We start from the raw sequence: 13,920 nt of genomic DNA on the forward strand, positions 1-13,920 counted from the left end.
ATCAAACACCAGTCACTAATAAAGATTAACAGTATTAATGTCAATATATAAAACAGTATCATATGAAACAGCTTAACTTGACACTTTAACAGTTGAAAACGGTTTCATTTTTTAAGGATTTTTAATCTTTCATAAGATCACCAAAAGCAGACAATGCACCATCAATTCCTGTGACTATAGTTGTCATGTCATCGTCCTTCAAAGGTTTCATCATTTAGTTTTATTGATGCTTACTTGACAACAACAGATACATGAAACAAATACAAAAATGAAAACAACAAAACAACAAAAACAACATTTTATACATACAAAATAAATAAATAAAAGGTCTAAAGAAACACATGATGCACAACTTTCAAAATATTGACAAAGCTCAAATTTTAAATGTGTAATAATTACCCTCAGTGTTGTATTGTGAACTCATTTTTGGTAAAAAATAAAATAATAAATCTCGTTTTGTTGTGCACCAGTGGACCACCGTATGTTTTACCGTCTTATTAAAACAATGTTGTCATGGATACACCTTATCTCAGTGTATACTTATAAAAATAAAACCCTTGTGGCCCTTGACTCTGATTGGCTAATCGGAGTTCTTATTCATTGTAGAATTCCCCTGCACCCCCCCCCCCCCCCCGGTTTTTTAGTCTTGTTGCTTTAACAAGTTTTGCTTTCAGCATTCTCTGCTACTCGCGCTCTCAAACGGTCGACGAATTTCTCTTTGCAAACAGTGAATATGGGGCAGAAATTTGGTAAAGGAGTTGTGCATCGGAGCGGTGTGTCCGAACAATGTACACCATCGACCGATTGGGAAAGAGATGAGGGTGAATTATTTTGGACGTGGAGAGCTATTCCACCGAGTGCAAGTCATGTTAGAAATAATTCGCCTGCGAATCGTGCAAGTGCAGAAAATGATTTATTTTGGTCTTTGGGATCAAACAAAGATCAAGATGAGAGTTGTGAAGCAGAAGACAAGGAAGTCGACTTATTCTGGACGTGGAGAACGACTCTGGATGAGGAGAGACCTCCTGTTACTGATGTAACGTTGGTCTCTGTCTCTGTGGCAGCCGAAGGTCAATAATATGTCATTACTTTGTTTACCTTCGCTTGAAATGTTTAGGGTCCAGATCACTTGTTAACATCTTTCTGTGAGATGCTTAAAAACACTCAATGAGTTCCTGTCAATCTACGTTTGAATACTTAAAGATTTGCTCCATGTCACACAATGCGCAAAACCCAATGTATAATATGTTTGTACAAATATATATTTTTGTCTAAGTTACAACACCTAAGCATACACAAGTGACCCTAAACTTTTGAACATGAAAAGTGTTATGAAGGATTATGACCGCAAATCAATAGTTTATGAAGGTTATCATCTTAAAGACGTGTGAACTGCTTCACAATATTTTAATCAAACTTTAATGTTTAATAACTAATGATTTGATATATAACGTAAATCTTTTAATTCACTGGATAAAATGACTTCAGTTTTGAAGTCTGGATGTTGTCAGTCTCTCTGAGTCTCCTCTGTGTTTCGCGCCCTTTCGTCTCGTTATTTCCTGTTACTTAGTTTTTAATTGTTAGTCTATGTTTATGTAAATGTTATAGTTAGTCTTGTTTAGTGTAGTGAGTCTTTTATTCCTGTAGCACACTTTATGTTATGTTGTTTTACCCCCTCGTGGGTTTTTGTTTTCCTGTTTTGTATTTATTGTTAAATGTCTTGTTAACCCGCTGTCTGCGTCTGGGTCCTCTGTCCTCTGAACCATGACACTTTTGTTGAGAATCGGAGTGAAATCTGTACTGTGAAACTCTCCTGTCACTTTTCAATATCCTGCAATCAAAAGGATTGATTATTAATGTACGTGTTCCTCATTCCATAAATATTCTCATAATTTGATTGTGTTTGAACTCGTTCCCCTCTACAGATGAGATGTCCGGACAGGGTTTCATTCCAGAGATCCTGGAAAATCCGGAAACTCTCGACGGTGGCCCGGAGATCCTCACCAGTCAGGATCCACTCCCAGATATGGAGAATCCAGTCTTTTCTGACTCTCAAATGCAATTTGGGTTGGATTTGGACAGCGGTGATGTTCAAAATCCAGGCCCAAATGAGGCAGACGGGGGTGCAGAAATCCAGCAATCTCAATCAGTCGGTCAGTCTGAAGAGAAGCTGGAAGATGAGGAGATCTCTGGTGTGATCTTTCAGGGTGAGTTTACTTCCAAAATCCCAACATACACATAAACACTTTTGCTCGTATGTAATTGGAACAAATATTGTTAAAATTGTTTTAATGTTGACTACATTTATGGATCTCTTTTAATAGAGATCAACTCCAGCATGTATAAGGTCGGTGAACTGCTGGCGGAAGACAGTTCAGTATCTGTCTATGAAGGAACCCGTGTGCAGGATGACTTGAAGGTTTGTTAAATACCCAGAAAATAGTTTTTCATCTGTTTTGTGCTCATCTGTTTAATATCTCACTCTATCCTTTAAAAACCTTCTCAATGTATTTTATGTCCACTATTTACTGCACGACTTGACTGTTAATCATATCTTTCTTTTGTTGATCAGGTGCTAGTGAAATACATTAACACCATGGAGCGGGTGGATTATATCTTCATCGTAAGTAGTACCTGTTCCTCTTCAACTGAAAACATCTTCCTCACTTTTAACATTCACATATTGTCTTGAGTTTTTCCAAAATTGAAATTTGTCTGTCTTCCAGCCGGGTTATCCTGCACCCCTTCCCCGTCAGGTGGGTCTTCACCTACTTGCATGTCAGGGAGACGTCGTTCATGAGATTCTGCAGCTCGTGGACTGGCAGGAGTTTCCCGACCGCCTGGTCATGGTGCTGGAGCGCCCTTCTCCTTGTGAGGGTTTAGACGAGTTTCTCGCCAGTAAAGGGGGAGAGCTTGATGAGCTGTCTGCCAAGGAGATCATGTGGCAGGCAACCTGGGCTGCCCACATGTGCTGCAAGCGGGGTGTTTTCCATCGGGATATCAAGCTGAAGAACTTCTTCATAAAAGCAGACACCCTGGACCTCAAGCTTGACAACTTTGGGTGCGGAGAGCTGCTTCATAAGTCTGCCTACAAGACTTTTACAGGTATGTCAGACACATGGCCGTTTGTATAAATAAGATGACATCATTCAGATTCAGTGCTAGGCTCACTTTTAGTGGCTACGAAATGCTGTGGCAATTTAAACGGTGACATGAATCTGTTTTCTTTAGGAACGAGAGATTATTTCTGCCCTGAGTTCTTCCGAACGGGCGAATACTATGGAAAGCCGGCGACGGTGTACTCGCTCGGGGTGCTGTTGTTTGCAATGTTGCGCGGGAAATTCCCCGACTGCAATGACAGGAACTCGATCTGGTCTGAAGACGGCTTGACTGAAGGTGAGATCTTCATCATACCAACTGTAGTTCTGAATGATAGAAAAAATAACGATTTGATAAAAGAATTGAATAAGATGATGAATGAGAGCATGTGTGACGTTTAAATTGACATTCAGATAAACTCACGGTTTAAGGTAATAATCGCCTCTTCCATCTTTCTGAACAGAATGCTGCAGTTTGCTGGAAGACTGTCTCCAGGAGGATCCAGATAGACGAATTCGTCTGAAAAATATATTTAAACACAAGTGGTTCCAGGTATGGAGCACCTAGCAAACAAATGGGTTTTGATTTTAGTTGTTGGTTTATTCTGTAATCTGAAAGTCAACATATGTCAATATCATATATTTATACACAACACCACTTTTATTATTGTTCATTTCAGGTCAAAGATCCTGTTGACGGCCTCCAGACTCCCGTCCGCTCTGAAAACGAGGATCTCATTCTGTATCGAGAATTGATGTCTAAAGTGGAGTTGGAGGAAAACAATCCCGGTGTTGACGTTCAGGGTGAGTTTACTTTCACAATCCCAGCACGATTTAACATTTTTAAAAGGTAAGTATTGCTTATGTTTGGTAATTCATGTCTGCTGACTTTATCTTTTAACAGAAATAAATCGGAACCAGTATGAAATCGGCAAAATGCTGGGGGAAGGCGGCTTTGGAAAAGTCTATGAGGGAACCCGTGTGCAGGATGGCTTGAAGGTTTTAGTTTTTTTCTGTCTTGTCTTCATCTTTTTTTATATCTAGCCCTATTCTTTTCATACCTTAATGTATCATATGTCCTTTTTAATGTATGAGTGGGGTTGTGTTCAGGATGAATGCTTACGCAAATCCATTTTTTGTTCCGTTGATCAGGTGGCAGTGAAAATTGTCTGGAAGAACGAGTATGTAATCAATGATTACATCGACATCGTAAGTAGCTTGTGTTGTCATTCAATTAACAACAACTTCATAGTTTAAGTACACAAACGGAAGTTTGTTTAAAATTGTGCTAAATCCTTGTTTGATAAAAAAATTGTGTTTCTTCTAGCCGGGTTATCCTGTACTCCTTCCTCGAGAGGTTGGTCTTCAAATGCTGGCCTGTGAGGGAACATATGTTCCTTCGATCATCCAGTTACTGGACTGGGAGGACCGTCTGGACCACTACGTCATGGTCCTGGAGCGCCCTTCTCCCTGTGAGGATGTGTTGAGTTTCATGAACCACTCAGGAGGCAAACTCGACGAGAATACGGCGCAGGTTATCTTGGGGCAAGCGACAGAAGCTGCTGAAATCTGCTGCATGCGGGGGGTCTTCCATCGAGACATAAAAGTGGAAAACCTCCTCATTAACCCGAACACGATGGAGGTCAAGCTGATCGACTTCGGATGTGGCGCTCTGTTTAAAAACTCGGCTTACACAGATTTTATGGGTATGTTTTATCACTTTCCTTTACAAACAGGCATTTACATAAATACTAGATGAAATTTGCAGATAGTGGCTCTGCTCACTTTTGACACATCACATTTATTGCACGCTAATCTGTTCTCCTCAGGCACAGACGTCTACTTATGCCCTGAGTTCTTCCTAACGGGCGAGTACTATGCAAAGCCAGCGACGGTGTACTCGCTCGGGGTGCTGTTATTTGTCATGCTCTGCGGGAAATTCCCTCGCATTGATGACCTGGACCAGATCCATGAGAGGAGGTGGTGCAAAGAAGGCTTGACTATAGGTGAGATCCTCATCAGACCAACTTTTGTTCTGAATGATAGAAAACAGAACGAGTGCTTTCATAAAATAATTGAATAAGATGATGAATGATTGGAGCTGTGATATTCAGATGAACTCACGGTTCGGGATGATAATCGTCTTTTGTCTTTCTGAACAGAATGCTGCCGGTTGGTTGAGGATTGTCTGCAAAGGAATCCAGAAGAGCGGATCCAGCTGGAAGAGATCTTTGAGCACAAGTGGTTTAAGGTACTGTGTTTTAGCTTTCTTTGCATCTGTTTCAGATGTGGTTTATGCTCTTTGTACCAAGCAAACTTGTCATTGTCATAAAACATGTGTTTTGTTTATTTCAGATCAGCGAGCCTTAGGAATGTAATGAATGGAACGTCAGGTGTTAGGACCAATAGGGGTGTATTCATGACCTACAAAGTATGTCATGCGGCACACCGTTAAGTTGGTAAGTTGCCTGATAACCTCAAATTGTGGTTCCAATGTAAATAACCATAGCAACTTCTGCTCCAGAGCAGGGCTCAAGAAAATGAATCTATCACGCAAAAAACCTAGGACTAGTTTGAATAAGTAGGTTTTGCATTGAAGCTAGACACGTAACGCTTGACATATCAAGCGATCTCTAAAAAAAAGTAATAGTGGTGCAACATAAAAATATTTTTATTCACATAAGATAGAACTGCTTTTTTATCTAGTCTGTGCAAATCCAGCGTCAGGCTTTGCATTGTTCACGAAGGAATCCGTGGTGAAATGAAGCCAGCAAACACTCAGTTTACCCACGTGAAAACAACGTTTTCATTTCTCAAGTAATTTCAATACTTTACTACTGTATACGTGCAGTACAGAAGCGTTTTGGCTCCAGTTAAAGAGGGTTAGACTTGGGTCAGAGCCGATGGTGGAGCGGTTCGTGTTCTGACATATGGCGCCGGTGCGTCCCGGGCGACCCGAGTTAGAATCCCGGCTCGTGGTCCTTTCCCGACCCCACCCCCTCTCTCAGCCACTTCGCTTCATGTCCTCTCCAAAAATTACTGTCTGTCCAATAAAGGCAAAAATATAATTTATTGGTTAGAATTGATCAATTGTTTATTGTCATACGAAATTCTTCAAACTCAAGCTTGTCAAGCATTCATTTAGACTCAATACAGTAATTGTGTCGACATCGCTAATATGATTTAATTTAAGGCAGATGAAACGCACATGATCAGAACACAGCTTGTTCACTTGGAAAAATAAAAACAGTGCGGCCTCTACTTATTATTATTATTATTATTATTATGAGGTACTCATACTTCTGATCATATTTTTTTCCAGGCACATTTAAAAAAAATCCTAACCACATCAATCTACTATTAATTGTGTTTATAATCATTTATAAGTGGTTTATTAATGGTTAACAAAGTCTTGGAGTGAGAAATGATAGACCAAAAAAATTACCAAGAAGAAAAAAAAATATGAATAAATGCATGCATCCATAAGTAAATAAACACAGACATTTATAATTAAATATCAATTCAGGCAAAAATAAATAAATAGATAAATAAATACATCTGTCAAAAATATTTACTTTGTACCTTTTATTTGGATGTTTTTCTGTGTCTGTAAGTTAATGAGATAGGCTGTCCTTCTCAATGCAGGATAGGGTATTTGCACATGTCACGTTACTGCGTTTAAGTATCGCGAAGTACGGATGGTGGCCATGAAGTATTTTCTGCTCTACCAAGGGATCGCACAATCTCAAAATGCCTTATTTTGCGTTGTTTATGGTTGCCTAAATCGGTTCTTATTGTGTGGCAAACGTTGCTATTCATAAGGGTTAAAATACAAGATTGAAAAACACAGGAAAAGTGGCTTGTATACTTGTCTGCGACGAGATGAACAGAGTCTGACAATAGGGTCTTTCTAACACGCATTAAATGCCTAAACAACGACAAGGAAAACACAACATTCTATCAAACCTTACTTGTAATAAACTCTTGGTTCTGTCAAAACAACGATTCCTCAAGGATAAATCTTACGTTAAGCATTAATCATTTTAGCCTGATTTCCCCATTAGAACTATAAGGACACCGCATACCGTGGCTCAAGGCAGCTGAGAACATAAAACGTTTCTGTTATCGTGTTGATTTGATTTCAGTGATAAACAAATGTATTTCATTTGGTTTTCCATGGTCGTTCTTTAAACCACGTTAGCTTGATGTGATATTTATCTGTAAGGGCTCGTTCTCTTGACAGAAGCTATAGTTTATTACAAATATCAATCTATGAGTCTCTTGATTGTCCTCAATATGAAAAGAGGAATCAACATTACTGCTGGACATGAGTCAAATATCCAGAAATGCTGAAAAAGCAAAGATTGTGGAGGACTTGGGTGATTGTTTTGCAGATCAGTGGACAGTCTAATGACTCATGACAAACAAGAAACCCTTAAACAACTATGACTAAACATAAAAACTGTCATTGATTGTTTATGTAACATCATACAGTATTAAATGTTGCCAGCCTATGCCAGCGTTTTTTAACATTTTCAGCAAACTTTAATGGCTCACAGTACATTTTCTGTAAAGATTATATGGACAAACAAAATGTCCAATGAAAGAACAGCGTCTCAGCTTTTAAACAAAAGAAACCGAATATCTTCATCTTCATTGGTCCGTTCTTTTATCACTCCGTAGATGTGGGTAGGTTTCTTCAAAAATTCCTCATTTTGATCAAACAGCTGAGATAATTAAAGTTTTTTTTTCAAAGATTCCGCCCAGATTACACTCAGAACAATCATTAAAAACCTCTAAAACATATACGTTCTGGGATTCTGTACTTTTTTCCAAAGGTGTGTAAAAGCGCCACCTGCTGTAAAACAGTACAAACACTGATTGCTGTAATAACTCGTCTTTGGCGGGGAACCGTTTTCTTTTAAATGACGAGATAACCCGTCAATGGCGGTGAAAGAGTAAACAGGGTGGTGAGCCACACAGGAAGTCTTAGCAGTGAAGATGAAAATAGTTCAACTTTTCAGAATGCCGCACTGCATGAGAAAGCTGTACGGCTTGCTTTTTCCGCGCGGTTTTAGACGCAAAATGTGTATCGCCCTTCGTGCATTTGACTGATAATGGACAGAGGTATGATCTTGTGTCTTCTGAATTTGTCTAATTGTGAGACCCAAACACGTGAGTTGGAGCATTGACTATGAGTTATGAATAAAAAATCAAATCAAATGTTTATTTATCATAATTGTTCATAAACGAATTAAGATGTACTTAATGATGTCCTTTTTCTCTATATTTCAGGTAAAGTTGAAGCCTTGATAACAAATGTTTGAATTTCTGAACAGGTTTTGATGGCATTTTTGCTTTGCAGCTCTGATGATGTTTACCACCAACTGGCATAAACTTTCAGGGCTTCTGTTAAATATGTAATCTAGATATTTTCTGGTTTCTCGTGGACTTCATTATCTCATAGTCCATAACGTGCAGAATGTTTTCGTGGCGCGATCAGAGACAGAGTTTACTTTGCTATGGTATAATGACAATAGCAACTACGCCTATATATTGAGATGCAGTCATCTAGTATGACAGCGGATCGATTCAAATGGATTCAAGGTGGTGTGACGGTGACACAGCGTCATCTCTCTCTCCTGGCACCGGATACACATTCACTGTGTTTGAAAGAACCTAGAGGAGTGGATTCAACTTCACTACAGTAACGTGACTCTATCTCTTCTTGTCATTGCTATTTTGTTCTTCTCTTTGTAATGTATTGTATTTTTGTATTTCAGCCCCGTTGAATCTCAGATGAGTGTCTACGTGACAAAGTGATGAGTATACATAGTAAAAAGTTATGTTTATTATCTTAGAATGAGCTACTTCTATCTACATACACCGCGGGTCCACAAGTCACCATGTTGTTTCTACAGTAGCCATTAATGGACAAACTGCTATGCAGAACGGATTTCATAAAATTATTATCGCCATCAAAGCAAAAACATGACAACATTGTTCTGTGTCAGCCAACGTAGTGTTTTGAAAGGATGGGGGAAGGGTCAACATCACCACTAGATGCAAAATTTCATACATACACTGGACCTTTAAGTTGTTTACGATTTTTAAATTTACTTATTTTTATGATCAAAATTTAAAATTCACACTTTTGCTCGCTAATATTTACTCTATTGTCAGATTTTTGTATTTATTGTTATTGCTCACAAATGAAGAATTTATTTAAGAGATACCTAACTATATAAAAATAATTCACGTTTTCTTGTGTATTTTTTTAGTTATGGCTTAAATCAAAACAAACCAACTGTAGTTTGATATTAATTGGAATGCACAACACATTTATTAATTATCTCTTTTTGAACCAAACTCTTCAAATACATGTTCTGCCTCAAGCTTGGAACTGTATCGTATGATAAAACAATAAATATACTTTTTTAAAGGTACTTGTTTTTGGTTGTTTTTTAAGAGTGAGATGCTACTTCCCTATGGCATATCAACGTCACAACACAAAGAGTGTTTGTTACAGTGAGTTCACCATTTTATGCTGTTTGTCATGTGATGTTGCCTCGTAAACTGAGGTTGATATTTGAATTGTTGTGATAGATACAACGTCAGGTGGATGTGTTAGTTTATTAGATCTGTTTGTGCTGCTATGATCATGGCTGGAGTTGTGATGATGATGTTAATCTTCGGTGTAGTTACGGTGAGTAATGACATATGAAATGACTCTGCGTGTAGGTTATTAGACTGTAGATTAGAGGTGAAAAACATGTTTTACATTAATGTAAGCCTGCCAAGTTTATTAAACAAAATGTAATTATAATGCAGAAGGAGGTACATTAGTGTTGACTGGCCATTCGATAAAATTTTTATTACTCACGAAAAAGACTTGAATTGACCTTTCATTGTGACTACTGCAAAGTTTTAGTTTTGTGTAATAAGGATTTTTATAATTTTTGAAGCACATCACCATAAACTCTTAACAATTTGTGTTTGATAAAGAGAATTAGCCTTTATTTAATTTAACCTCACAATACTGTGATATGGCCACCTCGACAATTTCTTTGTGTGACTGTGACATCTAGCCCCGGTTAAAAGTTTGGATGTAAACAGGTTCTGATTGCATAACATTTATTTCCTTTCTACTAAAAATGTTGAAATTATATCAAGTGAAATACAAAATTTCTTGTATGTAACTCTTATTTGATTAATAAAACTATTCACTGCAGGTCAGTACAGATGCCCAGACGATCCTTTCTTCTATTTGTAAGTGTAAAAAAACATATTTAGGCATTTGACCTCTTCCTTATATCTGATCTGTACTTCCCTAGTGGGTCTTCTACAATAGGCTAGTGTGTGTGAACTGTTGTTTTCCTCCATTTCAGCTTCACTAAATTCTAGCTTTGCACTTGAGGAAGCAATTGTTTTCTTATTTCAACCTCTTTCTTTTACATAGAGATTGTAATCTTGTCTCTTCAGTTCCATCGGCCGTCAGTGGTCTAAACTGTGAGTATTCATGGACGAACAAGGCTGTGATTCTAGTTTGGGATCATCCAAATGTTTTGCAGTCTATGTATCAATTTGAGGTCCAAGTAAATGGAAGAAGTCCAAAAATCATCTATGAAACATGGTATCAGATTGCTGATGTGCCGTCAGTTGGGTATTTTGACATCAGCATTACATCACTTTACGGATGCAGGAGAAGTGAGCCGATGTCAATCCGGTGTAAAACCAAATTAAAAGGTGAGAATCAGCAGGGATCATAACACATTACTGGATGTCTGGTCAAGAATTGTAAATGTTTAAATGATGACTACACTGAATTCAGTTAAAGCAATTTAAAAGTATAGGGCGTTATGCATTTTTGCCTTAGGGGTCATTGTGGGATCTTCGGCTGTTGTAAGCGGTCTATTCATAATATGTGTGCTCAGTTGCCGTGATGTCTTCATCAAGCTCAGAGGTTTCAAAAGGTTTGTATGTTTAGTCCTTTATAAAACCTGTGAAAGAGATCTACCCCTGGCAGAATCTGGAAAAAGTTTAAACATTTGGAAAAATAAGAGGATTTTTGAAAATTAAGGTTTATTATTAATTTAGTCCTGCCCTGAGCAAGTTATTTCACTAAAGAATAATAACAGAATTTCTAAAAATAGGCAAAAGTTTACATTCCTCTGATTGTTAATACTATATGTTGTTACCTCAACAATCAATGAAAATGGTTTTGGTGTAAATTTCTTGTGTTTCATTTATACATCTTATTTTTTCATTCACTGATGTCTTTCAAAAGATTTATTTTTTTATAAATATCAGGAAATTATATATTTTTTTTACTCCAAAACCATTTTCAGAGGTTTTACACCAACCTGACTTCAAATGAATGGTGTTGACTTTGTGGGCAGCACTGAATGTTTCTATCTATTGTAATAGTTGTGTATGAGTCTCTTGATTGAACTCAATGTAAACAGATGAATCTCAACATCATACAGTTAGTGCTGGACATGAGTAAAATATCCAGAAATGCTGAAAAAGCAAAGATTGTGGAGGACCTGGGTGATTGTTTTGAAGATCAGTGGACAGTCTAATGACTCATGACAAACAAGTAATCCATTGATGATAAAGCCTATTCAAAAGTACCCTGGTCGAATTGTTATTTGTCCACCCTCTGTATGTATTTCTTTTACAACAGTTTGACACGCTATTATGAATTCAGAACGTTTCCGTAACGATGCTCTGCTACCATCTAGTGGTGGTCATGTTAATTTACACCCAAATTGAGCAGTGGAGCTGGTCATTTTGCTTTTTCAGCGTTATCAACCGTATGTTTTTTCAGATTATTGGTATTTATTTAGAAAACTAAATTATAATGCAAGTGAGACAAAACTTTAAAATTTTATAGAATCACCAAAATATAAAGAGGTAAATAAGGTAGTAAAAAAACTATATGAAATAATATAACAACACAGCATCAGCATGATTTTACAGAAAATGTACATTTTGGGTGAAATTATCATCTTAAATGAATAGGTTAGATATATGATTTGTGCTTAGAACTCAAAGTATGGACCTGCGGTTGCATTTTACCATTTGTTTTATCTTTTGTTCTCTTCAAGCAATATTCAAACAAATAACCATAAATATATTTCAGATAATTAGCTTGCAAATGACATCATATTGTGTTATTTACACCTTTAATCGTGTAATATATCAAGTATTTACAGTGTAATCATGATTTTAATCCTTTTCAGTCATGAAATGCCAAGTACTTTCAGGTCTTGTAGAATCCTTTTGGCTGGGGACTGTGACAGAAGCATTATGATTATTAGTATTTTAGTTTATTTCCATTTGTGTGTTTAGTTTTCCATGGATCACCAGACTTACCTCTTGCAGCAGCAGAATTTGGTCTTTCGTCGCCTGTACATCACCATCTGTTAAGAAGAATCAAAAAACCTTTATTACGGAGTTCTACATTTCATACATTCACCTGCGTAGATGACAGTTTTCTTTACTCCTTTTCTATAGAAATCTTAACTGAGTGAGTACCGTAAACGCATTAACCTGCTTGTGTCTAAGAATAATAATAATGAATGCATATGATGATGACAACAAGGAGCAAGATGAAGACCACAACTCCACTGCTGATGGCAACACAAACCCAGATGTCCACTGGAACCTTCTCTGTGAAACAATATATTGACAACATCACATTACACATCGTGCTTCACATGAATCAATTTCTCCTTTTTTCATTTTTCTTACCAACTTTCAGTGAAAATTTTACAAATGTTAGCTTCTCCTTTTTATTCCAGAGTTCACATCTCCATTCGCCATTGTCCTCCATCCTTACAGGGAAGAACAGATTTGCCGGCTGTGGAGTCGATCTGAGAAAGGGATGAGTAGAGCAAGACCGACACATCCAATTGACCTCAGGGGAGATGGTATGAGGTCCTTATGAACATGACAGATTCACCATTTGGCCTTCTTTCAGAGATGAATTAGCAGATGATGAAACTATCAGAGGAAGAAGTTCAGACAGGTTAGGATAAATTATCCAAGACAAGTTTGTATCACTTATTTATTCATATTTCATTCATATCCCCTTAAAGCACTTTTTTATAGTAGTAGCTACTGTGTGATCAAAGAAGTCGAATACAGAAGCATGAAGGAAAAACCCATAAACATTTGCCTCTCTGGTTTCCATGTTAAAATATAACTCACATTTGACAGACACTCCCTTTAGAAGGTTTGATAAAAAGACAATAAACACATATGAATATGACAAAAATATGTGGTTTATGTACGTAAAAATGATATCTACTGCTATAAGTAATATTGCATTGGGGTTTAAAAAACTTAAGTCTAGATTTAAAATTGCTCACAAAATAGATAAATTTTGTTTTAAATTCACTTATTAATGATAATATTTTGACGTTTGCTCTCTGATATTTACTCAATTGTTTTATTTGTATTGTTAAATTTATTGATATCACTTACAAACATTTTCTGTTCTGCACTGTATCATAGAAGCAAATAATAAACCGTTTTTTAAAGGTATTTTTTCTAAGTGTAAGTTTTTACTCTAGTGACATCATGTTCATTTATCATGTCAGCTGACCCAGGTTTAAAATATGTCATATGAAAAATCATCCACGAGTGCTTGTGTGTCACAGCAGCGCTTTCAAGTTTTGAACTGAGTTCAAACAGGGACGGGGACGGGGGTCTGATCTGAAAAACGTGAAGCATAAATTTGTACAAATAAGAAAATATTTATTTAATTCAGCATTTCTTAGTGCAGGTTTGTATGTGTGTGTGTGTGAGAGAGATA

General features: G+C 37.1%; 1 protein-coding gene across 2 annotated transcripts; it reads left to right on the top strand.

Annotated features, from left to right (window-relative positions):
- Positions 1–640: 640 nt before the first annotated feature.
- LOC130433472 (uncharacterized) lies at positions 641–9,544 on the top strand. Of its 2 annotated transcripts, XR_008908578.1 has the most exons (15): positions 641–1,070; positions 1,926–2,207; positions 2,325–2,419; positions 2,573–2,623; positions 2,727–3,105; positions 3,232–3,396; positions 3,563–3,651; positions 3,779–3,902; positions 4,003–4,097; positions 4,251–4,307; positions 4,426–4,804; positions 4,928–5,104; positions 5,261–5,349; positions 5,454–8,805; positions 8,882–9,544. XR_008908578.1 is itself a non-coding variant. In XM_056763364.1 (14 exons), exons 1-14 carry the CDS (start codon positions 734–736, stop codon positions 5,466–5,468), a joined length of 2,334 nt encoding a protein of 777 aa, XP_056619342.1. In that variant the 5' UTR covers positions 641–733; the 3' UTR covers positions 5,469–9,544. The 2 variants fall into 2 exon arrangements, 1 of the variants encoding a protein (XP_056619342.1); XM_056763364.1 differs by having other exon boundaries at positions 5,454–9,544.
- The last annotated feature ends 4,376 nt before the right edge of the window (positions 9,545–13,920 follow it).

This window comes from Triplophysa dalaica, chromosome 12 (assembly GCF_015846415.1).
Source record: "Triplophysa dalaica isolate WHDGS20190420 chromosome 12, ASM1584641v1, whole genome shotgun sequence".
Classification (NCBI taxonomy): Eukaryota; Metazoa; Chordata; class Actinopteri; order Cypriniformes; family Nemacheilidae; genus Triplophysa; species Triplophysa dalaica.

What these genes read in the sequence shown, in the direction of transcription:
- LOC130433472 (XM_056763364.1), top strand. Translation starts at nt 734, where the DNA reads ATGGGGCAGAAATTTGGTAAAGGAGTTGTGCATCGGAGCGGTGTGTCC. An exon ending in TCCCGGTGTTGACGTTCAGG is followed by an intron (nt 3,903 to 4,002) that starts GTGAGTTTACTT and finishes ATCTTTTAACAG; the next exon opens with AAATAAATCGGAACCAGTAT. An exon ending in TCAATGATTACATCGACATC is followed by an intron (nt 4,308 to 4,425) that starts GTAAGTAGCTTG and finishes TGTTTCTTCTAG; the next exon opens with CCGGGTTATCCTGTACTCCT.